The sequence below is a fragment of the Globicephala melas genome, chromosome 15, assembly GCF_963455315.2.
Source record: "Globicephala melas chromosome 15, mGloMel1.2, whole genome shotgun sequence".
Classification (NCBI taxonomy): domain Eukaryota; kingdom Metazoa; phylum Chordata; class Mammalia; order Artiodactyla; family Delphinidae; genus Globicephala; species Globicephala melas.
The window spans coordinates 85,790,507-85,808,113 of NC_083328.1; the positions used below are offsets into that span (position 1 = coordinate 85,790,507).

At 64.4% G+C, this 17,607-nt stretch overlaps 1 protein-coding gene across 1 annotated transcript; it reads left to right on the forward strand.

Annotated features, from left to right (window-relative positions):
• Window positions 1–202: 202 nt before the first annotated feature.
• SLC17A9 (solute carrier family 17 member 9) lies at window positions 203–14,945 on the forward strand. The gene is made up of 13 exons (XM_030841502.2): window positions 203–261; window positions 6,118–6,315; window positions 6,714–6,853; window positions 8,568–8,667; window positions 10,573–10,703; window positions 11,182–11,278; window positions 11,454–11,550; window positions 12,135–12,222; window positions 13,009–13,043; window positions 13,404–13,519; window positions 14,113–14,168; window positions 14,318–14,347; window positions 14,782–14,945. Exons 1-13 carry the CDS (start codon window positions 203–205, stop codon window positions 14,943–14,945), a joined length of 1,311 nt encoding a protein of 436 aa, XP_030697362.1.
• The last annotated feature ends 2,662 nt before the right edge of the window (window positions 14,946–17,607 follow it).

The window sequence follows — 17,607 nt, forward strand, 5'->3', positions numbered from 1 at the left end:
TCCGACGGAGTGAGCAGGGCGGAGACCCAAGTTGCGCGCCCCGCCCCGCCCGCCGCGGTGGCCGTCCGGGGGCGACACGTCCTGGGAGTACGCCGGTCGGAAGCGCAGCTGGGACTGACACGTGGACTTGGGCGGCGCTGCCCGGTGGGTCGGCTGGGCGGGAACGGACCCGGACACCCTGTGCCCACGCCGTCCGCGCCCGATGCAGCCGCTCCCGGATGAGGCCCGCAGGGAAGCGGCCGAGGACGCCCAGTGGTCCAGGTGGGGCCTCGCGGCGGGGGGTGGGGGCGGGGCGGCGGTCAGGGGAGGGAGCGGGCGTCCTGGGCAGAGATGGCTCCCTGCCGCCCCGCACCTTTGCTCTGCCTGGGGGGCCTTGCACCTCCACGCCTCCCATCCAGGGCCAGTGCCACCCCCCACCCACCCAGAGCCCCCTGCACTCTCTCCAGGCCGCCCCGGTCCTGGGGGTGGTGTGCGCAGTGTCTTGTCCCGGGAGGCCTGCCTGGCTGGGCAGGGTGGCTCCCAGGCACGGCCTCCCCACCCCCAGGACCGCACCTGTGACCACCCACTGAGTGCCACCTGCGCAGGCAGGCAGTGGGCTGGGGGGCGTTGGGGGGACCACACCGGCACCTGCAGCAGTTGGCTGAGCCCTGCTGTCGTCGTGTGCCAGAGACGTGACGCCAACAGGGTCCCCACGGGGGTGTCGGTTGTGAGGGAGGAAGAGCCCAGGCAGGCCGCCCTCTTCTGCTGCCGGGTGCAGAAGGCCCTGGGACAGGGATCTGCTCACCAGCATGACTCGCAGGGCGACCAGGACCGAGAGGCGAGCCCTCAGAGCAGCCCCCAGGCCGCCCGCCGCTCAGAGCTCCCTCAGGTCCTCCAGTGGACCCCAGGCCCAGAGTCAGGCCCTGCGCTTCCAGGCCCGTCCACCTCCAGCTCTGAGTCCCCGGGGCCTGCCCTGCTGCCTGCGGGACCCGCCTCCCACAGCTGGTCACAGGAAGGCCTCAGAAGCCAGAAGGCTCCCTTGGGACAGGGCCTGGTGAGGGCGGGAGCCCCAAAGCCCAAATTGCAGCACGGGGTCTCCTTGCCAGGTGCCCAGGAGGGCGGCAGGCATGCGGGGTGTGCCCGGCTGGGGAGCGCCCTGCGGCCGCCTCTGCTCCCTCGCTCTCTCCCCGCCCTTGTCGAGGCGAGGCCCCGCCGACACAGGTGGCAGGCAGCTCCGCAGCCAGCTGGGCAGAGGGCCGGGACCTCTGAAGAATGTTTTGAAACCTCCCCCTCGGTTACGCTTTAACGGATCTAGACCTGGCCGGCTTTGCCTTCACCGCCTCCCTCCCCGCCCAGTTTAGAAGGGAGCACCTGCGGGTGGGGTAGCGGGGGTCCTGGGTGGAGTGGGGCTCAGCGGGAAAAGGTGGTTCGCACCCCCGAGTGGCTAAAGGTGATGAGAATCGTGACAAGGGCGACCGTGGGCGGCTGCCGCCATGTGGATGACCCCCGAGGCAGGGCCGCTCCCCAGGGACGTCCCAGCCGGGCGCCGGCAGCCTTGGGCCTGCGCGCTCCGGCGGTTGCTCTCTGCCCCTGCTTGCCCTCTGCCCCCAGCGCTGACTCATTTCCCTTTTCTGAATCGAGGGTCCACGTGACCTTGTGTTTGCTCAGCCGTGGGTGCTTCTCATGCACAGGGGCCATTTGCAGGATGCAGAAGGTTCTAGAAGGTTCACGGAAGCACCCTGAAGAGCTGGGGGCTCAGACCCAAGGCTCGGGAGTGGACAGAGTGGGCTGGAGGCAGGTCTTCAGGCCTTTTGTGGCTGATTTTGCCATGACCTTCCGTGTTCCTAGCAAGCCCGTCCGCAGGGCCAGGATTCTGCGTCTGGCGTCCTAATCGGGCCTCTGGCAGCTGGCCGTGTCTGGGTCACCCCCTCCAGCCAGACCTCCAGCTGGCCTGTTCTGTGTCCCCAGCAGCTGTGGAGGACGTCCCTTTGCCCACCCAGTGGCGCTGCCCGCCAACTCAGGGCCAGGGCTGCGGGGGCCTCCGGGGCCCAGGGAGGAAGCACACAGCACCTGGCCCCCCAGCTCCAGAGGGCGTCCCATGCCAGCGCCTTAAACTCAGAGTGGGCTGGTTGCCTGAAAGCTGACGGGCCCTTCTTGACCTCCCGGGGCCACAAGGAGGCGGGGGGGCAGCACCGTATTCTCGGTACCCTGCCAGCCTTCCAGAGCAGGTCAGTCTCATCTGGCTTTCCCCTGTTTCTAACTGGACTTCCCACCTAGAGAGCAAACAGAGCCAGGCTCCCGGGGTGCCAGCACAGTGCATCCGAGGGAGGGGCAGGTGCCGGGGATGCGGTCCCATCTGCGCGCAGGTGACCCTCCGCTGCTCTGACCACATAAAGGAATAAAACTTCCTTTTAAAGGCAACTTCGGGCTGTGGCTGTTCGTGGGAAGTTAAAAGCCTTGCTCCCCAGCCCCTGCCACTCCCCTTGTGCACCAACCCGTGCGTGTGTGCTTGCCGAGGGCTCGCCCGCAGGGCCGTGCAGGTGGCCCTGGACGGGCGTCGGAGGCCACGGCAGGGCTGGGCTCATGAGTCCTCTGCTGACTCCGTCCTGGTGGGCCCGGGTGGCCGGCTGGGCTGGTTTCGGTGGGCAGTTTGGACCGTGCCTCCCAGTAGGCCTGGTGGGATGTTTGCTCAGAGGGAGCAGTGTCCCCGAAGGCCTGAAGTGCGGGGCTGGGAAACAGGGGGCAAGAGGGTGGACTGGGGGTGTCATTCCCACGGTTGGAGCCGCGGAGGAGACAGGCCCTGAGCCCCCAGGGGTTGCATGTCACAAACTCAGACATTGAGCGGGTGCCTCCTGGGGACTCGCTGGCCTGGCAGAACCCCCGCCCCGCCCCTGCCCCGCCCCTCACAGTCTTTGGTTCTGTAAAGGAAACTAGCGTCTGGGACCACCAGGCCCCAGGTGAGTCTGCGACCTGCCCCGTGGGGTTCCGCCCCCTCCCGCCGCCTTAGCCTCTCCAGGGGGGAGGCCACCGAGACCTGCCGCATGCGCTGTGCTACTGTCATCCTCAGCATCTTGGCTTCTGAGTCCTTCCAGGCACACTTTACGAACCAGGAAGGAGGGTGGGGGCGTGACGGCCCCTCCCTCGTCACTGAGGGTCACCGGGCAGTTTCCGAAGGGAGCAGCCCCCCAGCCCCTGCCGAGGCACGGTCCAGCGGCCGGCTCCTGGAACTGCAGAACGGCAGGCTTTCCAGCACGGGACCCTATTTCCCATTGGACTCCTATAGGAGGTTCTAATATAAAAAGCAACTCGTCCAAGAGTGCCGCCTGGGAGCCCCACCCATGGCACCCCTCCGGGCACCCAGAGACCCAGTTTGAAATCCGTGGTCCAGTGCACACGGGGAAATTGAGGCACAGGGAAGGGCGGGTTTCCCCGAGTCAGGCCAGGGCCCAGAGCGGCACCCAAGTCTCTCCTCCGGGAGAGTTGGTCACTACATCAGACCACACACATCACTGAGGGCTGCAGAACACTTTGGACTGTAATTCCCAAAGTCCAAACCGGGCGCCGCCCACAAACACGGCTCTGTCTGGGGACAGCAGGCCGGGCTCCTTCACCCCAAACCCCCCGAGGGAGGAGCTCGAGCCTGGAAGCAGCTGTCTCCGCCAGTGGGATTGCCAGACGCTGCAGCCTCCTGGGGCAACAGCTCCTCAGCTGTGAGGGCAGCAGCGGGGCCGGGGAGGCCTCTGCAGGCCTGAGACACGGGGAAGGCTCCCCGACTCGCTCCCTGGACTGTGGAAAAGTACACTGATGTGCCAGGGGGAGCGGAGCCGGGGGAGGCGCCTGTGGAGGAGGGCCGTGCTGGTGCCAGGCCTCTCCCAGCCCGCTGGCCGGTCGACAGCTCCTTGTTGGGGCTCCAGGAACTGGTGGGTCACCTTGCTGCTCACTGACCCGAGAAGGAGCTGGGTGTCAGGGACATGAGCCCATCTTCACCGAGGAAACTGAAGCTCGGGAGGCCGGGCAACGGGCCCCACGTGCCACCCCCCACCCCCCGCCCTGTCTGTGACCAGGTCCAGGACAGCAGCTTCTTCCCTCCCCGAAACTTTCCCCCAGCGCCAGGGGTGCGGAGTCCACCCTGCCAGGAGGAGGGTGCGGGCCAGAGGGGGTGGGGGGCAGCCCCACCTCGCTGCTGGCCCAGCGGTCCTGCCCCGGAGATAACGGACACAGCCGTCCGCACGCACTTATCAGTTCTTGGTGCGGGTGCTGCCTGCCAGCGGGCAAGACCCTCAGGGCCTCCGAGGTCTCTCACCCCCGGGAGGCGTGCAGGCGAGGGCTCCGGCCCTCCCAGGGGTGGTCCTGGCCTCACCCTGGACTGTCCCCCCCGGAGTCGGCTCACAGCCTGAGCCTGGGTGGGGCCCACAGGCAGGGGACCTGCCCGTGTCCGCAGATGGAGTCCAAGCTTCCACTACCCTGGGCCCCACTGGCTGTTCTTTTCACGTGCCCGGCCAGTGGGGGTAGCCCCCGCCAGGTCCAGACAGGGGTCCAAGGGGGTTTGGGGAGCGAGGGTGAGACTCCAGTGTCCTGGGTCATCCGCCAGGTGAGAGGCGTCCTTCCCTCTGTTCTGAGAACTGCCCGTGCGGCTCCTGCCGGCCTCACCCTCCTGGACACCTGTCCAGTGGCCTCCCCAAGGTCTACAGCACTAACGCCTCGGGCTGCTTTGGGCAGGCCTCGGGGGCCCTGGGCTTGGAGCCCCGGCCCCGTGCCTTCCCCACAGCCTGAACCTATTCCCTTTGTGCGTCTCGCACCACCACCACCCCCCACCCTGGGGAGAACCCTTGCCCCAGTTGGGCAGGTGAGTCCAGGTGCAGGCAGGACCCCCAAGGCCCCACTGAGACTGCTTCAAGGCCTGTCCACTCTCCCGACCCCCCCCCAGTTGTGGCCCCCACCCTCAAGGGACGTCCCCGCCCTGTGCAAAGACATCGCAAGTCACTAGTGGTGCTCCTCCCCCAGGCCGTCCCCCACTGAGCCCCCCTCCACCTGCACAAAGGGCACTGAGTCTCCTCTCTCTTTTTCGTTAAAAAAATACCAATCCCCCCTCCCCAAACTTTGTCTCTTAGGGCAGTTCTAGATGTACAGAGCTACTGCAAAGGCAGTACAGACTGCCACGCGCTCCACACGTGTCCCCCACTCACGTCCTAGGTCAGTGTCCATTGGTCCCCATCAGTGGACTGCCGTGGACAGTCCTGCTGCCAAAGCCCACGCTGTGCTCAGGCTCTGCACTCTCCCCCGAGGTCCCAGGGCCCCCGCCCAGGGTCCCACGGCACCTGCGTCTCCTGGGCTCCTCCAGGCTCTGCACTCTCCCCCGGGGTCCCAGGGCCCCGCCCAGGGTCCCACAGGCACCTGCGTCTCCTGGGCTCCTCCAGGCTCTGCACTCTCCCCCGGGGTCCCAGGGCCCCGCCCAGGGTCCCACAGGCACCTGCGTCTCCTGGGCTCCTCCAGGCTCTGCACTCTCCCCCGGGGTCCCAGGGCCCCGCCCAGGGTCCCACAGGCACCTGCGTCTCCTGGGCTCCTCCGGGCTCTGCACTCTGGCAGTTTCTGACTTCCTGGTTTGGTGACTGACAGTCGACGGTGCTGGCCAGGACCTTGGGGACTTGTATAGACTTGGTCTGGCAACCTTCCCAGGCGGCCAGGGCTGCCTCACTGCTGCCCAGGCTCCTCCCAGGGCCTGTCTGCCCCAAGGTGGTCTGCTGGGCAGACCCAGCTTTCCTGGGGACCCTGCGGGGGCCCATGGTGCTGTGGTACCCTCCTCTCTGCTGTGGCTGGGGTCCTCTTCCCCAGCCCGTCGCCCCCTTGGCCGGCTACCAGCTGTCAGCTTGCTGCCATACTGGGCCCTTGGTCCATGGAAACCGAGAGCCCGGGACCTGGAGAGCAGCACCTCCCCAGCTGCAGCTATTCAGCCTCTGCCCTGAGACAGCCATCCGGCCGCTCCCACCCCTGCTGCTTGAGGGACCCCGTGCATCATTTCTTGTGTCTGCCCGTTTCTCCCAGGAGTCACCAGACGTGAGCAGGTGGACATTTGAGAGGTGGCCGAGGGGCCCCATCCAACAGCCTCTCCTGGGCCTGACCGGGCCCTTCTCTCCCCAGACCCGAGTGCCAGGTGTGGACAGGGACGCTGCTTCTGGGGACATGCCTGCTATACTGCGCCCGCGTCAGCATGCCCGTCTGTGCCGCCGCCATGAGCCAGGACTTCGGCTGGAATAAGAAGGAGGCCGGTGTTGTGCTCAGCAGCTTCTTCTGGGGCTACTGCCTGACTCAGGTGGTGGGCGGCCACCTGGGGGACCGGTAATCCCTCCCGCGCTGCAGGGCTTGGGAGGTGGCTCCTAGGAAGGGAATGGGGGGAGGCCCCGCCCACAGCAGGACTGGGAGACCCGAGGGCTGCGCAGGGGTGGGCTGGGGCCGGCGCTCAGCGTGTCTCGGGTGCTTGGTTCCCTGAGGAGCAGCCGGCATCCGAGGAGGCAGCTCTGGGGCCCATGGGGACAGAGGGACCCGGCTGTACCCTGCGCGCTCAGCCTCGGCCTCCTCTGCAGAGGGGATGTGGCTGCAGCGCCCACCCCAGAGGGCAGCTCCAAGTGACGGGCGGTGCCGGCCCCCTCCCCGGGTTCCTCCACGGTAGGGTCTCCTGGTCCGGCCTGCAGCCCAGCCGCACAGCTCCCGTCACTGCCCTCTCGTCCCCCGTGCAGGATCGGGGGTGAGAAGGTCATCCTGCTGTCGGCTACCGCCTGGGGCTTCATCACCGCCGCCACGCCGCTGCTCTCCCGCCTCAGCAGCGCCCACCTGGCCTTCATGACCTTCTCTCGCATCCTCACGGGCTTGCTCCAAGGTAGGGGGGCTGCGGGGGGCTGGACCTCGGGCCCACGCGCCGCAGAGCAAGGGGAGTGTGTGCACGGGTGTGTGTGCCCGCGTATGTATGTGTATGCATACCTGTGTGCACGGGCGCGTGTTCAGGTGGGTGCTCATGGGCGTGCACGTGTGTCCTCGTGTGTGCCCCTGCATGTGGTGTGCCTCACTTCAGAGCGGGTGCGTCAGTGCTGCAGCGCTGCTGCTGCTGAGGTCATGGGCTCTCCTCCCTGGCAGGCTGACAGCTCGGGCCGTCCCCGCTGGCGGGCTGCCGGCTCTTGGCTTCGCTTCCCTGCACCGGGCGTTGTTTGTGCTTCGAGGCCGTGGCGCCCAAGGCACTTTCCGTGTCTAGAGTCACTTCACAGTCTGGCTGGCACGTTTTAATGTCACGTGTCCTCCTCTGCCAAAACTTCCGCTCCAGGGATCCGGTGTCAGCCAGGTTGCCACGTGGCACCGTCGGCTCCACCAGCCGCATGGTGGGCACGTGCCCAGTTTCTGTGTGCTGCCAGTCGGAGGCCACACCCGCGCTGGCCGGGCCAGCAGGCTGAGGGGATGCCAGCTTTCCCAAGCCCCCCGCTCTCGTTCTTTGGGGATATTATACTTCTGGAGAGAGCCCCCCTCAAAGATCCCCAGTGGCCTGGGGGAGCTGGTGGCAGGGGCGCACACCCACCCTCCAGGGAGTGGGACGGCCTTCTGAGCTCCTGCCCTCCACCAGCATGGCATCTGACAGCATCCGTCCGCTGGACGTGACCCCTTCCTCACCACACCTCCCCACTTCCCAGAGTTCTGGTGGGGCGTGGGCCTCTAGCCCGTACCCCCAAGACCCCAGATGTATATCCTGGAATGGGCCTCTGCCTGTTTCCTGATCAGCCCCACCGGGCCAGCCCACATGTGGTCCTGGTGGTCCAGGCAGTCCAGCACCTGCGCTCTTTGAATTCACCCCACGTGCTCCCCACATGGTGTGAGCAGGGGCCTGGGGCCCCAAAGGGAAGGCAGGGACCAAGTCCTGTCCCTATGTGCCCTGGCCTCTGAGCTTCCCCAGGTGCTTTTGGAGAAAAGCGCAGTGTAACGGGCAAGAGCTGCTTTCGCCAATGCCGTTTTTTTTTTTTAAACTAGATTTTAAAATAATTATAGCTTTACAGGAAGTTGCAGTGAAAGGTACAGGGAGGTCCCGAGCTCCCTCCCCCACCTCCCTGTGGTGGCATCTCACGTAGCTACAGGGCAGCATCACATCCAGGACCTGGCAGTGCAGTTCCACGGGGCTGTTCAGGTCTCACCGACGTACACGCACCGTGTGTGTCAGTGTGTGTGCGTGTGCATTTGTCACTTGTCACCTGTGTGTGTGCTTCTGCATGTTGGTGCCAGGACTCTGGAGCCGTGTGGCTCTGGGAGCTGGCGTGACAGTGGAGGAGCGCCAGCTTGGGCCCAGAAGCCCCCCTGCAGCCGTCCTGGTGGCAGGACCTTGAGCGAACCCCCCGCTCCCCAAGCTGTCTCTTTAGCTGAGTGTTGGGAAAAGCCCAGCCCTGCTGATCCCTGGGGGTGACAGCGGGAGGAAGGAGACCCGGACTTGAATAATCACCGAGGGCCCCGCGGAGCTTCCAGCCCCGTCTCACCCCTCTGCCGGCCACCCCGGCAGGGCCCGCGGGCCAGCTCGGGACACAGCTCTGCGCGGGCCTCTGCCTTCTCTGCCGCCCCAGGGGTTTACTTCCCTGCGCTGACCAGCCTGCTGTCCCAGAAGGTGCGGGAGAGTGAGCGAGCCTTCACCTACAGCACCGTGGGGGCCGGCTCCCAGTTTGGGTAAGTCCCGGCCTGGGGGGGGCCGAGCGGGGGGGGGTCGGTGTGGGGAGGCGAAGGGCGTGCACCTGGCAGAGCGCCTCGGTGCGTCTGGTGGGGACGGGCCACGTGCACGTCTGGGACAGGGTGACGCAGGTCTGGTGACTCTGTGCTCTGGGAGGCGCTTGCCACCCCCATCTCCATGCATGCTCTGTCCCTCTCGGGCCAGCGGCACGTGACCAGAGCTCTGGGGCTCCGGCACATGGGCTGGGGTGTTACGTTCCCTTCCATCTGTGCTGACAGAACTGGATGGAGTGCCCGTCCCGATGGGGGAGGTGGCCTGCGTTCGCCCCAGAGGGTACCCGTCACGGTCCAGACATGAAAGGTCCAGACCTGTAAGGTCCAGACCTGTGCCCCTCCCCACTGCACCCCCCAGAGCGCCAGACCCTCCGTGGGGTGACTGCACTGGGGCTGGAAGGACGTCTTGCTGTCCTGTTGGGGCTTCACGACCCCCGGGCTCAGGGCCCTCACGTTACTGCTGCCGAGGTCCAGGCAGAATGCAGAGGGGTGAGGGGTACCTGCTGCGGGGCTGGGAGCGGCCCAGATAGAAACCCAGGGGGCCCAGTGACATGTGAATTTCAGAGAAGCAATACAGGGACAGGAGAGTTTCATTGTTTATCTGAAATCCCGTCTCACTGGGCGACCTGGGCCTTCCGGGGAGGGAGTGGGGTGCAGGGGAGGTACAGGGAGAGACCGTGCCCACCCCCTCCCCGCAGATGGGGAAATGGAGGCTCAGAGCGGAAGGCATCCCTCCACTGGCCTTGGGGGAAAGCCTTTCTCCTTTATCTCCTGGCCAAGCCTCAGCAGGTGGGGGGCAGCTGAGGGGTAGCCTCCGAACAGGCAGGCCAGCCTGGGGGAGGGGTGGGCCTCGAGGGCATATTTGGGACAATAACATTGGCAGGACCTGGGGAGGCAGCTGGGTTGGGTGGTTGTTTTTGCATTTTGAAATCTTTTTGAAATTTCATCCTCTCTGATATGAGCAGCTGAAAACAGCAAGGAGGTTTTATGTTTCAGCGTGTTCTTGTCACCGCTGTCTTCTCGTTGCCCTTTTCATTTTAAAAGGATCCACACACAACTGTAGGCCAACTGGGAGGCCTAGTAAGGAGATACTAGGGCAACACAGGACCCGTGTGCCACATCACGGCTGCCACGTCCACGCTGGCCCCCGTGGCACCGGGAGTCCCCGGAAAGCTTGCATCTGTGTTAAAAAAATGCACAACATGAGGTTAAGTTTGATTTGGGGCAAAATGAGGGCTGCAGCCCGGGAGACAGCATTTCAGAGAAACTGCTCCCAGGAGGGGAGGGGAGGAGCCAGGATATAGAGGAGTTTTGCAACAAAAGGGCTGGTAATGGTCAAAAATTATTGTTAATTAAAGAAAACCCGATCTGTCAAGTTTAGGAATTTAGTGCTTTTCTGTATCTGGGAAGATGCAAGAGTCTGGGCTCACTGAAATCATTCCTTTGATGTGCACCTCAGCTCTCTGGGGCCAGTGTCCTGTATTTTCACATCCTGAGTTTCCGCAGGGCTCACCGCAGGGAGTGGCTGCAGTCAGACGGCTGCAGGATAGCAGGTATTCTTTTCAGCCCTGAGTTTCCTCAGGGCTCACTGGCTCACGTTGGAGGGCTGCAATCCTTGATGAATGTGACATCCTTTGTTTGTTGATATGGCAGGAAATATTCCATTTATAAACATTCCATTTATCACATCCCTAGCAAGCTGCCTGGGGACCAGCCTTCCGGGCAGTTGCCTCACAGGGGATAGAAATGCTCTTTTCTAGGGACTCAGGTCACCTGGGGTAGGGATCTCGGAGATGTCGCCGCACCCCAGTGAAGCGAGGGTCCCAGCCACGCCCCTCTCTGTCGTTCCAGGACACTGGTGACGGGGGCCGTAGGCTCCCTGCTCCTGGACTGGTACGGCTGGCCGAGCGTCTTCTATTTCTCGGGTGGGCTCACCCTGCTGTGGGTGTGTTACGTGCACAGGTGTCTGCTGGGTGAGAAAGGTACGCGCTGCTGCCCGGGAAGGGCGGGGGCCCTGGTGCCTTGTCCCCTCCAGCGAGCGGCCACCGAACCCCCAAGAGCAGGCCAGCTCGGGGGCCCCAGGATCCCCTAGGTAGAGCCTCACAGAAGACGCCCACTCCCTGAGTCTCAGCCGGCTACGGTCAAGTCTGGTGTGAGAGTCGCCGGGTGAACGCACACGTGCAGGGGGCTGCGCAGCCGGCAGAGGCAGATTGCAGGGGTAGAGGTGGCTCCCGGTGACAGGAGTGGGGCCTGGAGCGTTTGAGGACTCAGGGGACAGATGGCAACACTACTGTCCACCCTCGAGGGCAGATGCTGCCGAGCCCAGGCTCTGGCGGAGAGGACAGGTTGGCCCCCAGGCACAGCCGGGGACCCACGAGCCGCCCCCAGCTTCTGGCCTGTGGGGGCAGAGCCGTCCACCCTCTTTGAATGGCTTTCACGTGGAGATGCCTTGCCCTTCAGATCTCATCCTGGCCTTGGGCGTCCTGGCGCAGGGCCTGCCGGTGTCCAGACACACCAAGGTGCCCTGGAGACAGCTCTTCCGAAAGCCTTCTGTCTGGTGAGCCGGGCTGCTGCGGGGATGGGGTTTGGGGCCCTGGGGACCTCGGCCACAGGGCGAGCGGCCCACGCTGGGGCGGCTCCACTCTGGGCTCCGCGCCCTCAGGCCCCTGGCTGCCCTGGGTGTGGGGAGGGGGCTGGGGTGTGGACCCTGAGCCTGGCCCCCGCCCCCCCAGGGCGGCCATCATCTCCCAGCTCTCGGCGGCCTGCTCCTTCTTCATCCTCCTCTCCTGGCTGCCGACCTTCTTTAAGGAGACCTTCCCCAGCTCCAAGGTGGGTTGGCCGCCCAGCAGCTCACAGGGTTGGGGGGCGCCGCGAAGCACACGCAGAGGGGCCCTGGGTTCCTTCCGCCGAGCTCTGGCGGCTCTGCTGCCTCCTGGCTCAGCGGCTGCACCTGGGTGCACACAGGAGAGGCCCAGCTGCTGCCCCGGCTGCCTGCCCGTCTGCGGACAGTCCTTCCCGGGGGGTGGGGGGGCACGCAGGGGCTGTGATGTGGGCACAGATGTCAGCTGCTGGTCAGCCTGGCTGACTGCACCCCAGCCGCCCGGCTACCCTCCCAATTCTGGTGACCGGGGCCCCCTGGCTGCACACTCTGGGCAGGGTGCGGCCCCCCAGCTCTGCCCCGCGGGGTGTGGGGGGCCGTGAGGGAGGCTCTCCCTGCAGGGGTGATAGCACTTGGGGGCCCAGCGCTCAGTCAAGGTCGGGGATGACTTAGGATCTCGGAGGCCCAGCCTGTGGGCAGAGAGCCTGGTGGGCAGTGGTGGGCGTGGATGACCGCCTGGGCTGTTCATCCTTTCCCCGTGGTCGCGCACCTGCCCTGGTAGCCTCTGAGGCCCCTGCACCCTCCTTCCCTGCAGGGCTGGGTCTTCAACGTGGTGCCCTGGCTAGTGGCCATTCCTGCCAGTCTGTTCAGCGGGCTTCTCTCAGACCGTCTCATCAATCAGGGTGAGCCCTGGGGGAGGGGCCGGGCAGGGAGCCATGCCTGGGCTTTGCCTCACTCTGGGGGGCAGAGAGGCACCCCACCTGGGGTGCTCCTGTAGCGATGGGAAGAGGCCACGCCCCCGAGGACCAGGCCGTGAGAGTGGGACCCCTGGCCCTTAGAGCCAGCCAGGTGGGCCCGTGGAGCCCGGCTCCCGGCCCGACTCTGCTGATGACTGCCTCCAGCTTCTCACCCCCCAGCCTGTTTCCCCAGGTGGGGACATTGGGACACAGTCACACTGCGACGGTGGAATTCCTCCACCTGGGGGCTGGACACAGCCCCCGGCCTCTTCAGAGGAGGAAAGGGCACCTGGTGAGGTCAGAGGTCTCAGGCCTGAGACCCGAGTGCACATGGCCCGAGGATGACTGTCCCGCAGACACGCAAGCTCCCCACGACCTTGCACTGCACGTCCTTAAACGTCAGTCTTGTCCTAGTTACAGAAGAACCACCCACTCATTGTGGAAAAATTAGAAAATTGGTAGAAACACAAAGCAAGCACTTTGTAACCATAGAGTGGCCTTCCTCAGGTGCGTCTGCCAGGCCTCGGCCTTGGGAACCCTCTAAGTGCACAGGCTCATACACGTGTGCGCGCGGCTCACGGCGATGCAGGGGCTGCCCCACCGCCAGCCCAGCCCGGCCCTCCTCTCCCCGCTCCCTCCGCGCAGCCGTGAGGGTGGGACCCACTCTGGGTGCCGTCTGGGGTGGGACAGCACAGATGGGCCGACAGGATGTCTCCTGGTCTCCCCGTCTAGGTTACAGGACCATCACTGTGCGGAAGTTCATGCAGGTAGGAGGGTCGTGGGACGGCTCTCTCCCTCCGGACATCCCTGTTTTGTTCCTGGGGCCCCTGACCTAGAAGGGGACTGGTGTGGCACAGTGGCTGGAGGGCACTGTGGGGCAGTGCTTGGGACTGGCTTGGCTGACCTGAGGCCCTTCCCTGAGTCCTGGTGCCCGTTTGGGGGCCTGGGTCGGCTCACGTCGAATGGGCTACGACCAGCAGGTCCAGATCATTCGTGCAGCCTCGTCCCAGTGGCCACCAGGCAGGCCCCAGCCCGGGAGGGGTGCCCACCGACCCTCGTTCAGTGTGGCTCAGGCAGCCTAGGAAGGGGCGAGACTCCCACCCCGTCCCCACTCGTCTCTCCCGCAGGCGATGGGCCTCGGCCTGTCCAGCGTTTTTGCCCTGTGTTTGGGCCACACCTCGAGCTTTTGTAAGTCTGTGGTCTTTGCATCAGCCTCCATCGGCCTCCAGACCTTCAACCACAGGTAAGGGCCAGGTTCCTCGTCCACCAGAGCCACCCACGCTGCCTTTGGGCTCCCGGGTCCGGGGCCCCTGGCTCGGGGCGCACATGGAGGGCGGGCGCATGGCAGGTCCCCACAAGTGAGCCGCAAGGCGAAGGGCAGTCAGGGTATCAAGCCGGTGAGGACCTGGGCCTTTTGGGAAAACAAAACAGGTGCTTGGGGAGGGGCTGGCAGAGCAGATGAGGGTCCCCAAGCAGCATCTTTTGAACCAAAGGTGGGGAGCGAGCCCATTGGATCCCACGTGTTGTTCTGCGGGCCTCCCGGCCTGCGCAGCAGCTCAGTGTTTAGTCAGAAAAACTGCACTGACTTGTCTTGGGAATCGGCACCTTGATGTCGTTTTCCAGATTATCGGGTGGCAAATGAGTGTGAGTCCAGGCAAACTCACCTCCCTGTCTTGTTTCATCCTGGGAGTGGGTCCCATGCGTAACCGCTGAGCTGGAGCTGAGCTCCTGGCGTGGCCAGCCTCCAGAATCCAGGTGATCGGAGGACCGACCGCCGGCTTGGCGGGTGGCGGCCGCCCTGTGGTCACTCACCCGCGTCCTTTCCTCTTCCCGCAGCGGCATTTCCGTTAATATCCAGGACCTGGCCCCGTCCTGTGCCGGCTTTCTGTTTGGTGAGGACCTTGGCCCCTCGTTGGACAGGAAGTGGCTGCGCCCCGCTGCTCACCCCCTCCCCGCTCCCAGGGCCCCCAGGTGGGTGCGCCGTGGGAGGGTCACAGTGGGCCTCCGCTGACTGGTCCTCGTTCTCTCTGTCCTGTTTCAGGTGTGGCCAACACAGCTGGGGCTTTAGCAGGTGAGAAGTGGGCTGGAGTCCCCTGCCTGCGGGTTTCAAACCCAGAGTTCCCCGGGGCGCCGCCCCACGCCTGTGTCCTCCCACCTGCTCCGCTGCTTCGGCCCTCAGGGTGGGGTGTGGCACCCCTTGGGGGGTCCCCACAGTGTCAGAGCAGTGGCGGGGGGGGGAGCCCAGACCCCAGAGCTGGCCGGGGGAGAGCACAGAGCCGTCTACCACGGTGCTCATGCTTCCAATGGCATGTAACCGTCCCCAACCACGTGACCCGCAGATGTGAGTGAATCCACGAGGTCCAGGGTCCCCAGAGGCCAAGTGCCTGGGTGACGGTGACGGGGCTCATGCCCTCAGGCCCCCCGCCCTCAGCTCCCCTCAAAGCTGTCCTCAAAGGGGCGGGATGGCCCATCACCCCGTCTGCTTGTCCCCTCTCGAGGGTGCAGGAGTCGTGGGCGTGTGCCTGGGTGGCTACCTCATCGAGACCACGGGCTCCTGGACGTCCGTGTTCGACCTGGTGGCGGCAGTCAGCAGCCTCGGGCTATGCACCTTCCTGGTGTTCGGGAAGGCCCAGCGGGTGGACCTGAGCCCCGCCCATGAGGACCTCTAGCCGACCGACCCCCTGTCCCCGAGGACCCAGCGCCGTCAGCCTCGGGGACAGCGTTCAGCTTAGAGGCCCCTTGCTCCTGGCCCGCAGGGTGAGCAGAGGCGGGGGAGCCTCAGCCCCGCGGGAGAGTGCGGTCCGGTTCCCCCGCCCTTGGGGGTAGCAGCCTCCTTCCGGGCTGGTGGGACCTCACGGTGGGTGGATTAGCATCTTCAGGAGCAGCAGCTTCGTCACAGACACGGCCTGTTCCTCGTAGACCAAGCCCCACGTGGTCAGCCCGCCCGGGGCCGTGTCACTGCAGGGCAGGGCGCCCCACGGGAGTCTCTCCCCAGACCTGCCTGGCTCTGTTTCTCTGCTCTTGGGGTCGGATCTCTGTGGTGGGCCGTCCTGTGCACTGCGGGGCGTTTAGCAGCGTCCCTGGCCCCCACCCACTAGATGACCCCCCTACTCATGACAGCCAACCCTGTCTCCTGACATCACCAAGTGTCCCCGGGAGACCCGCCCCCTGGCTGAGGACCACAGCTCTAGAAGAAGGCCAGGGAGGGCTGTGGTGTTTCCGCTTCTCTAGGCACCCAGGCTGAGGCCCCCCAGTTCGATGGGTGGGCAGAAGTGGGGGCTCGAGGCCCTTGTGCATCGTTGGGGACCCTGCCCCCGGCGTCCCCTCCCGTGGATTCCCAGGCACTGGCGATGCGTCCTGCTCCCCTGGTGCCTGGGGAGGGCGCGTGGGCACCCGCTCCTGGCCAGGACACGCCCCGGAACCAGTGAACCCACCGGTCCGCATTCTCTTTCTCCCTCCTTGTTTACAATAGAGGGGCCGGTCGTCTCGCGGGTTAATAATAGATTTTGCAAGATGTATATGCAGAGAAAAGAAACTATGAGAATGGAAAAGCACACCAAAGCCTTATTTAAATGATGACTATTAAACTATTTAAAAAGAAAACCATAATGTTATTTAAGGCCCTTCTTACGAAAAGAATAAACGAGTGTTAAAGATTTATTTCACTAGTTCGAGGAAACCAGCAACGTGTTTCAAACAGTCGAAGGAAAATGCCAAGAACAGACATACTGATCCTCCAGGATGCTGACACACACGTGCAAATACAGCCGAGGTGGGGTTTCCTAGCTCCCGCTCTGGACAGACCCCGCCTGTGCGTCTGTGTCGGAGCTGCTTGGTGTAGCTGTCAGCTGTGTAGATTCTAGAATCAGACAACTCCTAATTTTCCATGTAAGCAAAGATTTCCTCCGGCAGCCCCCCCACTTGTGATCAGAAAGACTCTGAAAGAAAGATTCGCGATTACAGAGTGAGTCTGGCCCCTGTAGGTTTGGCCTGACTGTTCACGGAGATGCAGCCAGAATGTTAATTTGCCATAAAGGCCGCGCTGTCTGCTCGGCTGGGGGTTTTCATGAGAAACCGCGGGTGGGTTTCTAGGCTGTGCTCTCCCGAGCTGGGAGCCCTGCCTGGGAAACTCCCCGGGGCGGGGTGGTTTCCTCAGGACACAGGACACAGGACGCAGGTGTGTCCTCGTGCCTGCAGCGCAGGGATGCTCTGCCTTCTTGTTGGGCAACCGTCACCGCCATCATCGTCGTGACTTTCTCCTCCCAAACTGGAGCTCTCCCCTCCCCCTCCCCCAGATCCTGGCGCGCACCATCTGCTTTCCGTCTCTATGAACTTGGCCCTCTAGGGACCTCAATGGAAACGTACCCTACAGCGTTTGTCCTTTTGTGGCTGACTCATCTCGCTAAGCATGGTGTCCTCAGGGCTCGTCCGTGCTGCAGCGCGTGCTGGGATTTCCTTCCTTTGTAAGTCCGTGGAATACTTCATTGTATGGCGGGACCACGTGTTGTTCAGCTCTTCATCCATCGGTGGACACTGGGCTGCTTCCACCTCTCGGCCGCCGTGAATTCGCTGCTGTGAGCATGGATGTGAGAGTAACACCTTTCTTTCTAACCCACAGCAAACTGTAAACTCCTGGAGAGCGTGAGAGAGACGGCCCTTCCCGTGGGAACATAGCCGTCTGGGGTCTCAGTGCTCGAGCCCTGAAGGGATGCGGGACCCAGAAGGTGCTGGTGGGTCCTGCTCAGCAGGGGGTCCTAGGGCATACGTGTAAACTGGGATCCCCGGCCTCCTGGAATCCGAGTCTGGTCACGCTTCTGTTAGCACCTGGCAGAATAGGGGAGGGAGAAGCCAGGATGTGGGGGCCCTGGGCCTGCTGTGCAGTAGCTGGGCCCAGCCTCCTCCCGTCACTGCCGTCCCTCGTGCTCAGTGTCACCTTGGAGCTGGGTGCGGCCCCTCAACCCTTCCCAATGCCAGTGTTGGGCCCTGGGTCGGGCTCCGAGGATTCCAGGTGAAATGGTTGTTGGCGGGGAGGGCAGCGTTAGCACAGATGGGCGGGAGGATGGCCGGGCCCCGCTGTGTTATCTGGTGCAGCCAGGCTCAGACACGTCCCCAGCCCGGCTGGCCCTGGCAGGATCCCAGGGCCGACACCAACCCTGAGTGCAGTAGGGGGAGAGCCGGTGCGGAGTCTGTAGGGCCACCAAACCCCAGACACTTCCCTCCTGAGAGGAGGGGCTCTGGCCGCCCGGGGCCGTGAGTGTGCACTTGTGCAGGGCATGTGTGCAATAGTGCATGTGTGTGTGTGCATTTGTGCACGCGTGTGTGTACGCCTTG